This window comes from Pristiophorus japonicus, chromosome 18, assembly GCF_044704955.1.
Source record: "Pristiophorus japonicus isolate sPriJap1 chromosome 18, sPriJap1.hap1, whole genome shotgun sequence".
Classification (NCBI taxonomy): domain Eukaryota; kingdom Metazoa; phylum Chordata; class Chondrichthyes; family Pristiophoridae; genus Pristiophorus; species Pristiophorus japonicus.
In genome coordinates, this window is record NC_091994.1 from 48241596 (window position 1) to 48260179 (window position 18584).

At 43.0% G+C, this 18584-nt stretch overlaps 1 protein-coding gene across 5 annotated transcripts in view; it reads left to right on the plus strand.

Moving 5' to 3' along the window:
- dpp9 (dipeptidyl-peptidase 9) overlaps positions 1-18584 on the plus strand; it is a 112556-nt gene that overhangs the window by 71459 nt on the left and 22513 nt on the right. For all 5 annotated transcript variants that reach the window (XM_070859958.1, XM_070859959.1, XM_070859960.1 and 2 more), the window contains 6 exons: positions 51-151; positions 4379-4556; positions 8622-8781; positions 13512-13591; positions 15389-15541; positions 17727-17862. In XM_070859958.1, the coding sequence (XP_070716059.1) occupies positions 51-151; positions 4379-4556; positions 8622-8781; positions 13512-13591; positions 15389-15541; positions 17727-17862 (808 nt within the window). The remainder of the gene's footprint in view (positions 1-50; positions 152-4378; positions 4557-8621; positions 8782-13511; positions 13592-15388; positions 15542-17726; positions 17863-18584) is intronic.

The following is an 18584-nucleotide window of genomic DNA, read 5'->3' on the forward strand; positions in this document are numbered from 1 at the left end:
AGCATGGTAAAGTGCTAATCCTAACTCGAATATTTTTTTTCCTTTGGTAGATCCTGAGTGCACAAGACAAAGAGCTGGTTCAGCCATTTGAGATTCTTTTCCCCGGCATTGAGTACATAGCACGTGCTGGATGGACGAAAGATGGAAATTTGTACGTTTCCTTCCTTGTGGGTTACGATGTAGTTGACACTGAACATATTTTGCTTTTTTTTAAAAAAAAAGCCATTAAGTAATAAAATTGAATGTTTGCTAAGTTTGTCTGTGCACTTATAAGAACATAAGAATTAGGAACAGGAGTAGGCCATCTCGCCCCTTGTGCCTGCTCCGCCATTCAACAAGATCATGGCTGATCTGGCCGTGGACTCAGCTCCACTTACCGGCCCGCTCCCCATAACCCTTAATTCACTTATTGGTTAAAAATCTAACTATCTGTGATTTGAATACATTCAATGAGCTAGCCTCAACTGCTTCCTTGGGCAGAGAATTCCACAGATTCACAACCCTCTGGGAGAAGAAATTTCTTCTCAACTCGGTTTTGAATTGGCTCCCCCGTATTTTGAGGCTGTGCCCCCTAGTTCTAGTTTCTCCGACCAGTGGAAACAACCTCTCTGCCTCTATCTTGTCTATCCCTTTCATTATTTTAAATGTTGCTATAAGATCACCTCTCATCCTTCTGAACTCCAACGAGTAAAGACCCAGTCTACTCAATCTATCATCATAAGGTAACCCCCTCATCTCCGGAATCAGCCTAGTGAATCGTCTCTGTACCCCCTCCAAGGCTAATATACCCTTCGTTAAGTAAGGTGACCAAAACTGCACGCAGTACTTCAGGTGCGGCCTCACCAATACCCTGTACAGTTGCAGCAAGACCTCCCTGCTTTTGTACTCCATCCCTCTCGCAATGAAGGCCAACGTTCCATTCGCCTTCCTGATTACCTGCTGCATCTGCAAACTAACTTTTTGGGATTTATGCACAAGGACCTCCAGGTCCCTCTGCACCGCAGCATGTTGTAATTTCTCCCCATTCAAATAATATTCCCTTTTACTGTGCTTTTTTCCAAGGTGGATGACCTCACATTTTCCGACATTGTATTCCATCTGCCAAACCTTAGCCCATTCGCTTAACCTATCTAAATCTCTTTGCAGCTTCTCTGTGTCCTCTACACAACCCGCTTTCCCATTAATCTTTGTGTCATCTGCAAATTTTGTTACACTACACTCCGTCCCCTCTTCCAGGTCATCTATGCATATTGTAAACAGTTGTGGTCCCAGCACCAATCCCTGTGGCACACCACTAACCACTGATTTCCAACCCGAAAAAGACCCATTTATCCCGACTCTGCTTTCTGTTAACCAGCCAATTCTCTATCCATGCTAATACATTTCCTCTGACTCCGCGTACCTTTATCTTCTGCAGTAACCTTTTGTGTGGCACCTTATCGAATGCCTTTTGGAAATCTAAATACACCACATCCATTGGTACACCTCTATCCACCATGCTCGTTATATCAAAGAATTCCAGTAAATTCATTAAACATGATTTCCCCTTCATGAATCCATGTTGCGTCTGCTTGATTGCACTATTCCTATCTAGATGTCCCGCTATTTCTTCCTTAATGATAGCTTCAAGCATTTTCCCCACTACAGATGTTAAACTAACCGGCCTATAGTTACCTGCCTTTTGTCTGCCCCCTTTTTTAAACAGAGGCGTTACATTAGCTGCTTTCCAATCCGCTGGTACCTCCCCAGAGTCCAGAGAATTTTGGTAGATTATAATGAATGCATCTGTTATAATTTCTGCCATCTCTTTTAATACCCTGGGATGCATTTCATCAGGACCAGGGGACTTGTCTACCTTGAGTCCCATTAGCCTGTCCAGCACTACCCCCCTAGTGATAGTGATTATCTCAAGGTCCTCCCTTCCCACATTCCCGTGACCAGCAATTTTTGCCATGGTTTTTGTGTCTTCCACTGTGAAGACCGAAGCAAAATAATTGTTTAAGGTCTCAGCCATTTCCACATTTCCCATTATTAAATCCTCCTCCTCATCTTCTAAGGGACCAACATTTACTTTAGTCACTCTTTTCCGTTTTATATATCTGTAAAAGCTTTTACTATATGTTTTTGTGTTTTGCGCAAGTTTACTTTCGTAATCTATCTTTCCTTTCTTAGTCATTCTTTGCTGTCGTTTAAAATTTTCCCAATCTTCTAGTTTCCCACTAACCTTGGCCATCTTATACGCATTGGTTTTTAATTTGATACTCCTTTATTTCCTTGGTTATCCACGGCTGGTTATCCCTTTCTTACCGTCCTTTTTCACTGGAATATATTTTTGTTGAGCACTATGAAAGAGCTCCTTAAAAGTCCTCCACTGTTCCTCAATTGTGCCACCGTTTAGTCTGTGTTTTCAGTCTACTTTAGCTAACTCTGCCCTCATCCCACTCTAGTCCCCTTTGTTTAAGCATAGTATGCTCATTTGAGACACTACTTCCTCACCCTCAAACTGTATTATAAATTCAACCATTCTGTGATCACTCATTCCGAAAGGATCTTTTACTAGGAGATCGTTTATTATTCCGGTCTCATTACACAGGACCAGATCTAAGATAGCTTGCTCCCTTGTAGGTTCTGTAACATACTGTTCTAAGAAACAATCCCGTATGCATTCTATGAATTCCTCCTCCAGGCTACCCCGTGCGATTTGATTTGACCAATCGATATGTAGGTTAAAATCCCCCATTATTACTGCCGTTCCTTTTTCACATGCCTCCATTATTCCCTTGATTATTGTCTGCCCCACCGTGAATGAGTGATCACAGAATGGTTGAATTTATAATACAGTTTGAGGGTGAGGAAGTAGTGTCTCAAACGAGCATACTATGCTTAAACAAAGGGGACGACAGTGGGATGAGGGCAGAGTTAGCTAAAGTAGACTGAAAACACAGACTAAACGGTGGCACAATTGAGGAACAGTGGAGGACTTTTAAGGAGCTCTTTCATAGTGGTCAACAAAAATATATTCCAGTGAAAAAGAAGGGCGGTAAGAGGGGGCCTATTATTTGGGGGCCTATAAACTACGTTCACCAGTGACTTTTTCCCCTTACTATCTTTAATCTATTCTAGAAATATTTGTGAACAGTACTTTATATATCTAAACGTACAAGTACAACTGTTGTATAGAAATTGGAAAAATTGGTAGAAAACAATATGTGCAAATTTTATATTGATGCCGAACTTGTAGGACAGGAGGGGACCATTGTGATACATCGACAAACTGTCAAAGTTCATAAATACCACATATCTTGTCTACCCCTCAACTTCTTCCCAACCCCTGCCACCAGTATTGGTCACATTCCTCTTGAATCTGTATGAACTATACACCTCCACTGTCTCTCTGGCCTCATGTCAATATACAGGTTTGGGACTATTTTTTTTTTAAACCCAATCCTTCATCATAGACAAGAGAACATTAGACAAGAAGCGATAGAATCAGGTATTTTTTGAAGAAAAGTTACTTTTTAAATTGGTTCATTTTGGAACAGCGTACCGAGAAGGTATAGGTGAAAGCTTCAGTCTCCATGGTAAAATCGGTGAAGCATTTTGGAGAGCAACACATTATCAGATGTAACCACTAGGACAATGGGACAATGGACCTATGGTCTCTTCCAGCCGTGATATTTTCTATTCTAGAAATATTTGTGTGCAGTACTTTGTATATCTAAACATACAAGTACAACTGTTGTATAGAAATTGGTCGAAAACAATATGTGCAAATTTTATATTGATGCCGAACGCTGGATCAGTGAGTACAGAAGTTCAGAGAAATTCTATCACGGGATTGTATTCTATTTATAATCTAGATTCATCAGGATAACAAACAGTACAAACCTCGAGGTTGACTATAAGAAGACTAGTTGATTCATTACTTAGTTCCCCGAATAGCTTTTGAGTCCAGTACTCCATTAGCAACTTTTCAAGGGAGGAGTTCGAAGGAGCTTTTATACACGAGGAGTGCAGCCAGCACAGCTGTACACTTCCCCTGCACTAAATAAAAAGGAGCCAACCCGCAGAAACTGACCCCATCGTTGACACGTGTGGCTCTGTGAGTCAGCAGTCACGAAGGCAAATAAACACGGGCCTTAGTCCCACACAGCCCAATGTTTGAATTTTTAAGCAGTGGGGTCTCCATTGGAGCCCGCAAAGACTAGCGTCCGGAGAGAACAGAATATGTAAATCACATTCTCGACTGGAAGAGTGAAAGTGCCATTAGACTTGTCTGTTGCCTCTAACCTGGCAACCGATACTTGTTCCAGAGACCCCAACATTGGATAACCCACATTACAGTAGTGAATAACTTCCATTTCTCTCTTTTTGTTAGTGCCTGGGCAGTGTTACTAGATCGACCACAACAGAGACTCCATTTAGTTTTGATCCCAACATCGCTATTTATTCCTGTAACTAAGGATGAAAATGAACGGATTAAGTTTGTAGAGGCTGTGCCAGAAAATGTTCATCCACACATTATTTATGAAGAAGTAACTGATATATGGATAAATGTAAGTACAGAACAGTCACTGAGGAACACTTTGTTTTCTTCTTTGAGAAATTTTGATTTTCTTTCAATTAGTATCCGTAACTTTACTCCTGGTCCATGCCAACTCGTGACATCCTGTTGTTTAGTGTCATAAAGGGATAATGTGAAAATGTTGAATTTTTTTTGCTGTTTACATAAAATTGAACATGTTAATTAAGCACTCTAGTGTTTGAATGCATCAGCATTATCTTTGCAATCACTAGCTACGCCAAATTGTGTGTTATGCTTTTAACCTGCATAATTGCGGTGAAATATCATTAAGTTTAATTTTATGTGGTACCCAACAGTTAATGAACACTAGGGACTTTCGTTCCATTAGTTTGTATTGGATTTGAACTCTGGTCACCAAAGTAAAAGGCCCACGTCTAACCCACTGGTATAAATGTTTAAACAAAATTTGGCCAGCACTTTGGAATGATGTGGTTGCGCAGCCAATAGACTGGCTGCCAAATGGTTGCAGGTCTTAATTCCCAAATTGCGCCTCGAGTTCACTGAGTGCAGCTTCTCAGCTAGATTCTTCAGTTCTTTGTTGGGCCACTCTCTATAGAGGGTTGTTGAATGTCTTGGTAAATAGGGTAGGAGAAGGCCAAGTAAAAATGTTGGGGTGGTTTTAGTGCACATTGTGCCTATTGTATTCTAAATCAATGGGAACTGGTTAACTGGATTGTAAAGTAACAGGAGGTAGAGGCTAATATAGGAGGTTTGGGAAGAGAGAGACGAGTTTGGGTTAATGAGTAGTCAGGTTCCTTAGTGATCTGTTTTCGATCCTGGGCTGTTCACGCTCTTTAATTTGAAGAATAATTCTTGATGTAAAATTTGTCAATGAATGTGTGTGGCCAGGTGAAAGATGAGATGTCTAAGTAGCATAGAGAGAGATCTGAACCAATTAAATGGATGATTTAAGGAACAGACAATTTTTGAATCTCTGGCTTAGGGTAGACTGGCGAATGATACTTAAAGGGTTGACGGTGGATAGGCAATGGCAGACATTTAATGTTCACATGGATGAACTTCAACAATTGTACATTCCTGTCTGGTGTAAAAATAAAACTGGGAAGGTGGCTCAACCGTGGCTAACAAGCAAAATTAGGGATAGTGTTAAATCCAAGGAAGGGACATATAAATTGGCCAGAAAAAGCAGCAAACCTGAGGACTGGGAGAAATTTAGAATTCAGCAGAGGAGGACAAAGGGTTTAATTAGGAGGAGGAAAATAGAGTATGAGAATGAGCTTGGGGGGAACATAAAAACTGAATGCAAAAGCTTCTATAGATATGTGAAGAGACAAAGAGTAGTGAAGACAAATGTAGGTCCCTTGCAGTCAGAATCAAGTGAATTTATAATTAGGAACAAAGAAATGGCAGACCAATTGAACAAATACTTTGGTTCTGTCTTCACGAGGGAAGACACAAATAACCTTCCGGAAATACTAGAGGTCCGAGGGTCTAGCGCGAAGGAGGAACTGAAAGAAATCCTTATTAGTCAGGAAATTGTGTTGGGGAAATTGATTGGATTGAAGGCCGATAAATCCCCGGGGCCTGATAATCTGCATCCCAGAGTACTTAAGGAAGTGGGCCTAGAAATAGTGGATGCATTGGTGATCATTTTCCAACAGTCTATCTACTCTGGATCAATTCCTATGACTGGAGTGTAGCTAATGTAACACCACTTTTTAAAAAAGGAGGGAGAGAGAAAACGGATAATTATAGACCGGTTAGCTGACATCAATAGCGGGGAAAATGTTGGACTCAATCATTAAGGATGAAAAAGCAGTGACAGGATTGGACCAAGTCAGCATGGATTTATGAAAGGGAAATCATGCTTGATGAATTTTTTGAGGATGTAACTAGCAGAGTGGGCAAGGGGGAACCAGTGGATGTGATGTATTTGGACTTTCAAAAGGCTTTTGACAAAGTCCCACACAAGAGATTGGTGTGCAAAATCAAAGCACATGGTATTGGGGGTAATGTACTGACGTGGATAGAGAACTGGTTGGCAGACAGGAAGCAGAGAGTCGGGATAAACGGGTCCTTTTCAGAATGGCAGGCAGTGACTAGTGGAGTACCGCAGGGCTCAGTGCTGGGACCCCAGCTCTTTACAATATACATTAACGATTTAGATGAAGGAATTGAGTGTAATATCCAAGTTTGCGGATGACATTAAACTGGGTGGTGGTGTGAGCTGTGAGGAGGACGCTAGGAGGGTGCAGGGTGACTTGGACAGGTTAGGTGAGTGGGCAAATGCATGGCAGATGCAGTATAATGTGGATAAATGTGAGGTTATCCATTTTGGGGACAAAACACGAAGGCAGAATATTATCTGAATGGTGGCAGATTAGGAAAACGGGAGGTGCAACGAGACCTGGGTGTCATGTTTCATCAGTCACTGAAAGTGGGCATGCAAGTACAGCAGGCGGTGAAGAAGGCAAATGGTATGTTGGCCTTCATAGCTAGGGGATTTGAATATAAGATCAGGGAGGTCTTACTGCAGTTGTACAGAGCCTTGGTGAGGCCTCACCTGGAATATTGTGTTCAGTTTTGGTCGTCTAATCTGAGGAAGGATGTTCTTGCTATTGAGGGAGTGCAGCAAAGGTTCACCAGACTGATTCCAGCCATCCCTGGAATGTCATATGAGGAGAGACTGGATCAACTTGGCCTTTATTCACTGGAGTTTAAAAGGATGAGGGGATCTCATAGAAACGTATAAGATTCTAATGGGACTGGACAGGTTAGATGTGGGAAGAATGTTCCCGATGTTGGGGAAGTCCAGAACCAGGTGACATAGTCTTGGGATAAGGGGTAGGCCATTTAGGACTGAGATGAGGAGAAACTTCTTCACTGAGTTGTTAACCTGCCACAGAGAGTTGTTGATGCCAGTTCATTGGATATATTCAAGAGGGAGTTAGATATGGCCCTTACGGCTAAGGGGATCAAGGGGTATGGAGAGAAAGCAGGAAAGGGGTACAGAGGGAATGATCAGCCATGATCTTATTGAATGGTGGTGCAGGCTCGAAGGGCCGAATGGCCTTCCTGCACCTATTTTCTATGTTGACCATTCACCTGAAGTTTTCAGTCACTGTTAAACTGTTAGCAACAACGCCATTAAATACTAGCTGTCAACACAAGGTAATTTGATTCACTTAAATCTAGTTTTTCTACAGTCCATGTTATTGATGCTACATTTGGAATATTGTGTACATTTTGGGGATTGTATCTCAAAGGGTCAGTATATTAGCCAAGGTTCAGAAGAGCACCAATCAGTTGTAGGAGGGATTCAAGGAGCTGAACTTATTTCCATTGTGTAATGTATGCTCACAGGTTTATAGAGCTGTTGCATTGTGAGTGGCTTAGCCTGTCAAGTTATGTTCACAAGACTCAATCAGTTGGGTCTAGGTCATCCGCGATGAGATATGCAGTTGTGAGCCCAGTGATGATGTGTAGTGTGATTGTTGAACCTTTGTTATTAAGAACTAGTTGGTTTATTAACAATGTGTAGCTATTAATTGTTGAGCAAAGAACTCATGAAACAAATACTTTGCACTCATTGAATAAAAGATTGAGTGATTATGATCCAGGTCTGTTAAATAAGAGGCATAGATAACTAACAGTAAGAGGTTATTTAACCCAAACTGGAGGCTTCAGGTTTAAAAATCACTTAGCCATAATAAATATACTCACATGTGCGCGCTTGCTCGCTTTGGGTATGTAAAGGGACTCTTGGCGAAAGTTGTCAAAGAGCAGCTGGGTTAGTAGGGTGTTGCACTTTTGAGAGCAGCAGGCTTGGGTCGAATAGATGGGAGATGTGAGGATGGTTGGATGAATATTCTGAAAATTTGAGCATCACTGAGTGGTTATACAGAACTTTCAGGTGAGTAGAATCGGCAGTGAGAGATTTGTACACAGTCTAGGAATTAGGGGGTGGTGGGGGTTGATTAACTTCTCTGATTCCATGTTTTCTCATGTTAACGGATGGTTGCACCATGATTGTTTACTCTAGAACCATGCTAATTAATGTCCTTTTCTTTCTCAGGTACATGACATATTTTATCCCTTTGTACAAACTAGAGATGATGAAGTATCTTTTATCTGGGCTAATGAATCACAGACAGGGTTTTGCCATTTACATAGAATTACTTCAATTTTAAAACCAGGCTGCTACCAATGGGCAAAGCATTTCAGTCCAAGTGCAGGTGAGCTACTGTTCTTTTCTATTACCTACCTTCCTCATTATCTGCACTGCATCAGGTATTTGTAGGTTAAAATGGCATAGCCAGATGTAGAGTAAAGCTTTTCAGTTTAATCCATACCATATCCCGGTATGTATTAGTATGTTTTTCCATTTTGCCCATCAAACCTCCGACGCCTTTGATCGGAAGTGTCAATTTATGGGCGGTTTAGTGCTGTTGACCTGTGGCCAATAGGAACTTAATTAAAAATGGTCAGAACTGTTTCACATGTAACCTCAACAACTGATGGAGGCTTTCAGCTCATACGGATTTGATTCAAACCCATGCAGGTCACAGAGGTGGAGGGAAAATGTTCAACCTGTTGTGATCATGTCATGTCTAACCATTACTGTAATAAATAAATGTTCTTAAATTGTCCATTATTTTAATGCTGCAATCATGGTGCCAGAGGTGTCTGCAGTTAACAGATAAATAAAATCGCTCCTTTGGGTGTATTTAGGATGCTGACACAAGGGAACAAGCCTTGCTCGCTGTGGTGACATTAACCATTTTTCCTGTATATAGTCTGTTGCCTATTGTAATAAACTCTCAGCAATTTGATTGCAGCTGACTAAGGTCATCATCATAGGCAGTCCCTCGAAATGAGGATGTCTTGCTTCCTCGCCAAAAAGGGATGAGTTCACAGGTGTTTCAATGAAGGACCTAATATTCCAGGTCCCGAACTACATCTTGAAGGGTGGAAGATGCCTGTAATTGGATTTTTTTTAATGTGTGGTGGCCGTTGCACACCAGCCACCACACGGGCTTGACAGAGCTAGGTCGTGGTCCAGCGGCAAGGATTAACCAAGACGACTGGAGCCCAGCTCTGCTGCACAGACCTAGTGCGCGCACATATCGCAGTGTGGGCTGGCCCGTGCTGCCCCTGGGCCCTAGCCCCTCCTTGTGCCTGCGCTCGCGCCGCTCCTGCTGTGCCCGTGTCAGCATTGGCCATTAGAGGGAGCAACGTGCGGTCGTCCCGGCCCGGTGATCAAGAGCAGCACCGCTGACTGACTCTTCCCCTCTAATTCCAGCGATGTTGAGAGCAAAGGCACTTGGGCTTCTCGGGTAGAGTTTCTGCTTCGGGCGCCATCGACAATCCGGGCACAAATTGGGCTCAAAATCACAATCCTAAAGGATTTCACTCTCGACGCTCAGCTCACTTGCAACCATTAGCACTGGATTATGTCAGTCAAAGTTTGGCTCCTCAGCAGCTGTCACCATTCCTTCCTTTTGATACAATCCATGGATCCACCAAAACTTGGCCGAGAAAACAACTGCCAGGATGACTGTGGGAAATCAAAGCCATCCTCCGGAACCGTGGTTCCTGGCATCTCTGCAATATTCCAGAGCTCCAGATGAATGCAGGTTTAATGAGATAAAAACAGAAAATACTGGAAATCTCAGTGGGTCAGGCAGCATCTGAGGTCGACAGGACTAAGGTGAAAGTAGTATGAATGGTAGGATTACTGTTGAGCCTGAATGGCCCATTTCTGTGCTGTAAATTCTATGTAACTCTGCTGTGATTCCTGATGGAAAATTTGCATATGGGTCATTGGGTGAGAACACGATTGGGCTTAGCTGTGATGCCCACTGCTGTTAATATCTTGCTCACACTTCTAGAATCTTACAGCACAGAAGGAGGCCATTCAGCCAATTGTTCCTGAGCTGGCTCTTTGAAAGCTTGCTGATTAGACCCGCACTTAACTGGAGTGGAGTGCCCGTGACCCGTGGAATTGTAACATCACCTTGTGTCTTTATTTGTACGGATGGGGTGGGATTTATAATCACATTTAGTTTAAAAATTTGACCCACGAATTATACAGTGGAGGACTCTCGTCAAAGATCAAACACTGGCTTTTGTCACATTTTACAGTGCTTTCTCTTGGGTTTAAGCTAAGCTGTAGTAACAGAAATGTAAAATTGATTGATTAAACGGGCGAGGTCCACAAGTCAGAACAGTGCTCAGAATTTTTTATTTCGAGCTCATCTTGTTCATGAGACCCACTTCCTGCTTCCTTTGGTGGAAATAGCTCCCTTGATCCTATTTCTACCAAACTGCTGACTACCCAACTTCATTTTCTGGCTCCCATGTTAGCTGACACTTAACGGTTCTCTCTCGGGTACTGTCCCCTTTTTCCTCAAATCTGCCGTCATCCCCCCCCTCACCTTTTTTTTAAAAAAAAAAAAAAAAAAAAAAAAAAAAACCCTCAACCCCTCTGTCCTTGCAAACTACCACCCCATCTCCAACCTCCCTTTCCTCCCAAGTCCTTGAACGTGTTGTCTCCTCCCAAACCCGTGCCCATCTTTCTCGCAACTCTTATGTTTGAATCCCTCCAATCTGTTTTTCCACGCCGGCCACAGTAATGAAACAGCTCTCCTCAAAGTCACAAATTACATCATTTGTGACTGAAAAAGGCAAACTTACCCTCCTAGTCTTTCTTGGCTTGTCTGCAGCCTTTGACACGGTTGACCACTCTATCTTTCTCCAACGCCTCTCCACCCTTGTCCAACTGGGTGGGCCTGCACTCACTTGGTTCCATTCTTATCCATCTAATCGTAGCCAGAGAATCACCTGCAGCGACTTCTCTTCCTGCCCCTCATCGTTACCCCTGGTGTCCCCCAAGGATCTATCCTTGGCCCCCTCCTATTTCTCATCTACATGTTGCCCCTTGGCGACATCATCCGAAAACACAGCGTCAGTTTCCACATGTACGCTGATGACACCCAGCTCTGCCTCAATATCACTTCTCTCGACCCCTCCACGGTCTCTAAATTGTTAGACTGCTTGGCTGTCATCTATTCTGGATGAGCAGACATTTTCTCCAATTAAATATTGGGAAGACCGAAGCCATTGTCTTAGGTCCCTGCAACAAACTCTGTTCCCTAGCCACTGACTCCATCCCTCCCCAACTTCTGTATGAGGCTGAATCACACTGTTTGCAACCTTGGTGTCATATTTTACCCTGAAATGGGCTTTCGACCGCAGCATAAGTAAGACTGCCTATTTCCACCTCCGTATCATCGCCCGTCTCCTCCCTTGCCTCAGCTCATCCGCTCCTGAAACCCTCATCCATGCCTTTGTAACCTCTAGACTTGACTATTCCAACGCACTCCTGGTTGGCCTCACATTCTACCCTACATAAACTAGAGGTGATTCAAAACTCGGCTGCCCGTGTCCTAATTTGCACCAAGTCCCGCTCGCTGACCTACATTGGTTTCCAATTAAGCAATGCCTCAATTTCAACATTTTCAACCTTGTTTTCAAATCCCTCTTTGGGCTCGCTCCTCTCTATTTCTGTTGTCTCCTTCAGCCCCAGAACCCCCAGCCCAGAGATATCTGCGCTCCTCTAATTCTGCACTCTTGAGCATCACTGATTATAATTGCTCAACCATTGGTGGCCGTGCCTTCTGTTGCCTAAACCCCAATTGGAATTCCCTGCGTAAACCTCACCGCCTCGCTACTTCTTTCCTCCTTAAACGCTCCTTCAAAAGCTTGGTCAGAGGTTGGTTTTAGTCACCTGCTCTAATTTCTCTGTGGCTCGCAAATACTCCTGTGAAGTGCCTTGGGACGTTTCACTACGTTAAAGGCTCTATATAAATACAAGCTCATGGTCTACAGAGCAGTGATGATACCCGCCCTATATGACTGATGCATGGTCTATGTACAGTAGGCACCTCAAAACACGAAGTACAACCAATGCTGCCTCCGCAAGATCCTGCAAATCCATTGGTTGGATAAATGCACCAACGTCTATGTCCTCGCTCAGGCCAATATTCCCAGCATCGAAGCATTGATCACGCTCGATTAGCTCCGCTGGACAGGCCACGTCGTCTGCATGCCCGACACAAAACTCCCAAAACAAGCGCTCTACTCTGAGCTCCGACACGGCAAGCAAGCCCCAAGTGGGCAGAGGAAATGCTTCAAGTTGCCCTCGAAGCTTCCTTGAAAAAATATAACATCCCCACTGGCCCAAGACCGCCTAACGTAGAGGAAGAGCCTCCGGGAAGGCGCTGAATACCTTGAGTCTCTCTGCCGAGAGCAAGCTGAAACCAAGCATCGACAGCGGAAGGAGCGCGCGGCACCCCACCCATTCCTTCAACCATCGTTTGCCCCACCTGTGACCGACTAGGTCCCGCATTGGACTTTTCAGTCATCTGAGAACTCATTTCTAGTGTGGAAGCAAGACATCCTCGACTCCAAAGAACTGCCTATGATTTGATGATAAATACAAGTTGTTAAAAAATGTTGTGTTGCTAGGGAGTCCCAAGACCCGAGTGAATTCCTAATTTAGGCAAAAAGTCGTCCCACATCTGCCTGAAAATCCTGTAGTCAGGGCCACAGGTTTACAGCAATGGGTCAGATTCCATTATTGTATGGAATTCTGGGATTTTTAGATGTATTCAAGGATTATCTTTGCGATTGTCCATGTTATAATTGGGCCCATGGCTTTATGGCAAGAGAATAAGTCAAAATCTGATTTTATTATGCGCGATTATGGGATTTTTGTTGTGTTTTGTAGCTAATATTCCCTTTTTTTCTGGGGAGAGAAAAAAATTGCATATCAGTGGTCATAACAACTGCAATGTGTCTCAACTGAATTTTTCTGTTTTTCTCTCCACAAGCTATTTGTCCCGTGTAACCTTATGTTTATTGTACCATTGTGTTGGACTAATTATTGGCTCTTTGCTTTCAGATGATTTTAAATGCCCAATCAAAGAGGAGGTTGCGCTAACTAGTGGTGAGTGGGAGGTGCTGGCAAGACATGGCTCGAGGGTAAGCTTGCAGTAGATGGGTTGTGAAGATCGGTGGCTTTGCCTGTCAGCTAAATGGGAGTGATAGCATGGCTGTGAATTAATTATGGTTATAGACCAAGTGAACGGTGCTCACTTTTAGACTATAGCCTGAAATATTCTTCTGTCCTGAAGGTGTTGGCAGCTTGCTCACATACCGTTCCATGAGCGCAAGTTTCCTTCTGCTAACTATTTCAAGTGCTCATTTATTTAAGAGCCTTGATGATGATTAGCGATTTAGCCAAAGGACATTAATTGTCAGTCACCAATTTCGCCCCCCTCATCAAATCCCCACACACGCACACATCGACATGTGTACGTGTGGTGCTTGAGATTGTGAATAAGTGCCTTTTTGGAGGAAAAACAAGGAATGGAGTATAATTGTACTGAAAAGGCACCCACTGAAGGTTATAGGTGGAGAGAGCTAGGGCTTCAAATGGATAATTCCCTGAAACTGCAAATTGCAGGTAGATAATACCATAAAAACCACAACAGCATTTTAGGGTTTTATAATTAGGGCCACAGAGTACAAGAGTAAATAATCAGTGATGAATTTGTACAAATGGTTGGTTAGGCTGCAATTAGAACTGTGCAGTTTTGAGCACCCCATTAGAGAAAGGATATTAAGCGCAACATAGATTCACCAACATGTTGCCAGGATGGGAAACTACTTCGGAGGAGAAATACAATACAGGCATTTGCTATGGCTTTATTGCTATCCCAACTGAGGTCAGCTAACTGCACGTACTGCAAATTATATAGAGCCTGATCAGGTAATCCAAATGTCTCCCAAGTGCTTTTCACAATGGATCATGTTTCAGACTTGTATGTCGGCAAATCAAACTGGGACCCCTCTGACTGTTGCAAACTGCTTTTAACACCAGAATCGTCAGTGTCCTCTCCTTGCAGGTTTGTTCGAAAATAATTTCCAATTGATTGAGCAATTTCCTTGACCAGCCAAAACAAGGGCTTTAAATAACTGCCTGTGTACATACAGGTATCCATAATACTTGCACGTGCATGATTATTTGTTCATTCAAACAAACTTTTATTTTCGTGGCCATTTTTTTTCTTCTCTCGAACGGGTTGACTGCTTGCTCAGAAACCGTTCAACAGGCGTCGGTCACCCTCTCGAGGCCACACGATTGATACGCGAACCTTGTTGGTGGGCTGTTTTGCCACAAGACCCTAACCTTCTCCCCGAGTGATCTTGAACCTCACACATCATCGCTTCAAACGAGCTGAAACCCTGGCCACTTTATCACCCTTGCTGACTTGGACATTATTCATGTGTGAGCCCAGACAGTGAGTGATGGTGAGCAATTTACTCAGAGGGCAGCACAGCAAAGCTTGGTTCCCTCCTTCACCCGACGTTCTCCTCGGTTAGCAATACCTGGACAGCATTTTAAGCGGGGTGCAGTGGTGGGCATAGGACATTTTTGTAGAGTGTTTTGTTGAGTTGTGCAGAACACTCGTAGTTGTGGACTTTGTCCTTCCAAACTCGGGTTGTGCCTGGAGATTGTGTCTTGAGCTGTACAGCACTGGGGTGAAGTATTGGACGTTACAGATCTATTGTTGGTGATGACAGCGATGGGAACAATGAGGTTTTGAATTAAGGATGTCACACAAGAACAATACAACATTAAAGTGCACCAAGTGTGATTTTCTTCCTGTTATGTTAAGCTAACTATGTATGTACACTATGCTGGTTTCAAATGGTGGTGCGTTCTCTCTCTGGATGCTTTTGGACTTAAAACCATTTGCGTCTAACGTTTTTCAGATCTGGGTGAATGAAGCAACAAAGTTGGTCTATTTCCAAGCCACTAAAGACACTCCATTAGAACATCACCTCTATGTGGTAAATTACGAATTTCCTGGAGAAGTCGTTCAGCTAACAAAAGCTGGCTTCTCACACAGCTGCTCAGTGAGCCAGGTGAGTATTTTCACTCTTGGAATTCAGGAAAGTAGTGAAGAAAATTAAAAGTAATTCAGAGCTTATTCAACGAATAGCAATAAGAGGTGGTGACCAGTTATCAGCTAACGCAGAATAGACCAGGGATTGAACCTGGAACCTCCCTGATCCACACCATACACTAGGGTGTGAAATAATGCTGTGTACTAATGGGGTCCAAATGCTTATTAACCCATTAACAAAGTTAACACCTTGGTTAAAATAGCAATGGAATTTAATATAAACACATTAAATGCTAATATTACATGACATAATTTCAAGCCCGAGTGTTTTACTGTAACTGTTTTCCAAGAGCTCAACTATTGAACTCCTACAATCCTGCCTGCCTTTTCCCCTGCAGTTTACAGGCTTTTAAACCCAAACTTGACATCGCCTGGTCACCACTTCCAGATCTGCCTACTCTTTTTACTTTAAGTGATGTCCTGTGCTATAGGTCTTGACCTAGGTTTCTCAATTCGGAAAAAGTATTTGGTAGAGACCTTATGAATCCATTTTATATTTAACATTCACGTGTCAAATTTTTTTTTATTCGCTACTTCCTGGTCAGTGCAACATTTTGGATCAGTAGATTTAAGGGATATGGGGATAGTGCAGGAAGGTGGAGTTGATGTCAAAGATCAACCATGATCTTATTGAATGGCGGAGCAGGCTCGAGGGGCCAAATGGCCTAATCCTGCTCCTATTTCTTATGTTCTTGTAGGTTCAATTTCCGTGAAACTGTTGTGTTCCTTAGATCAGCTGAACGGCTTCAGGGAGACAGACATTTTAGATCAGATTGGTAGTATTATCTGGCGCAGGATCAAGTTTTACTGATTTCTGTCTCTTTAAAACAATTGTCCAGATGTTAATTTGGTTTTAACCCTTCCAATCACACCATCTGAAATTTTCCATTGCATTCTTGTGTAACTCCAGGCCTGATTTTTATAAGAACATGAGTAGGGCATTCAGCCCCTCGAGCCTGCTCCACCATTCAGTTAAATCATCGCTGATCTGTATCTTATTTCCATTTACCCGCCTTGGTTCCGTAACCCTTAATACCCTTCCTTCTCAAAAATATATCAATCTCAGTTTTGAAATTTTCGATTGACCCCAGCCTCAACAGCTTTCTGGAGAACACCGTTCCAGATTTCCACTACCCTTTGTGAAGGTGGGCTTTCTGACATCACCCCTGAACAAATTAAATATCTTCTGCAAGTCGGTATAAATAATGTTCATAGACACTTCCTTATCCAGGTTAGTTATCTCCTCAGAAAATTCAACTGAGTTTGTTGGATTGGCCTTTACAAATCCTCTTTCTGATTAGCTCATTGTCGAGAGGCTCAGTCACTCTGTCCCTAATAGATTCTATTAACTTCCCCACAACTGACGTTGGACTAATAGGCCTATAATTTCCAAGTTTATCTCTTAAATAATGGAGTGACATTGGCAGTTTTCCAATCTAAGGAGTCAATTCCTGAATCGAGAGAGTTTTGGAAGATTATGACACAAGCATCACCAATTTCCTCACCTTTTAATAGTGCTGAGGTGGAAACTATCAGGTACTGGAAATTTCTCCATCCTTATTCTCATTAGTTTCTCCATCACCATTTTTTAAACCTGTATTGAATTTAGTTAGTTCCTCCCCTTGATTGATTTTTCTTTTGCCATGACCACACCATATTGGGATGTGCTATACTGGTCGCAGATATGTTCCAGGCATATCTTTGGAACAGATTCTTTGACAGAAGAAGGAACTAAGGCTATACAGTTTGGATTTATTCTAAGGGGGCCATAAACTGACAGTACGAAATGATAATGATCATCAGTGCTTGGTATGCTTCCTGGTGACTGTCGAGATGGGGAATAGCAGTGGGCTCGAGTAACGTGGGAGCTAGCCTCCTCGGCTAGTTAGTGGGGAGATGAGTAGAGACCAACACTCGACTGTAAAAGCTGCTGTTTGGCAGCTCAACTGTCCACCCAAATTGGAGCATCTCCAGTAGTTAACTTTGATTCTTGGATCTGCAAAGGCCTCACTTAATCACTGTGTAAAATCAAGATTTAATATGTTTGTGTGCAGGAGCCTGAACCAATTCACGGTGTAGAAATTTGGTGATGTTATAAAACAGTAATGCACTGGTCTTGAAAAAGTTTCTCACATTTTCCTCAGAACTTTGACATGTTCATCAGCCATTACAGTAATGCCAGCACCCCCCCCTGCGTCCATGTATACAAACTGACGGGTCCCGAAGAAGACCACTTGCACAAAGAGCCGGAATTCTGTGCCAGCATGATGGAAGCAGCGGGTGAGTGTCCCAATGGAATGTGCCGTCGCATTGAAGAGTAAATACTGCTGGCTTTCTATATGATGGATCAATATGCAACTAGCTCTCCGATGGCTCAGTTGACAAAGGCAGAGACTAGGTGGTTCCAGGCTCATGGCCTAGTCTGTGCAGCCATAATCTCGGCCAAGGAGACAGCTGGAGCACAACAATTTGCTTCATTGTCCTTGGGCTAAGTAAAGTGGGGACCGAGGGGAAGCAGTCAGGTTTCCTGCTGTCCAGTGCCTCCAGCATATATGGGTGGATTTCTGGTAGGAACAGGATTGGGCTGGCTGTGATGGCTTTCAGCCCGCTGTCATCAAGCTCGCGTGTAATAAATTGCCACTTCAAGGAGGTGCTGGAGAGGGTCAGCTGTTTGTGGATCTTCACCCCAGCAGTAAATCAATGTGGAGAGAAAATTGGCTACAATTAAATACAGTTGTATCACATTTTGTTGCTTTAGGAATCTAGTACAATGGTGAACTTATTTGTAGGCATGTTTTCAGTCTTCAGAATGTGTTGGTTATCAGTAAAGTGGGCAGTTTATACCAGATGCTAATGCTTACTGCTGTGCTAATAGTAAAGGCACAGCAAAACATAGGAACATAGAAAATAGGTGCAGGAGTAGGCCATTCGGCCCTTTTAGCCTGCACCGCCATTCAATGAGTTCATGGCTGAACATGCAACTTCAGTACCCCATTCCTGCC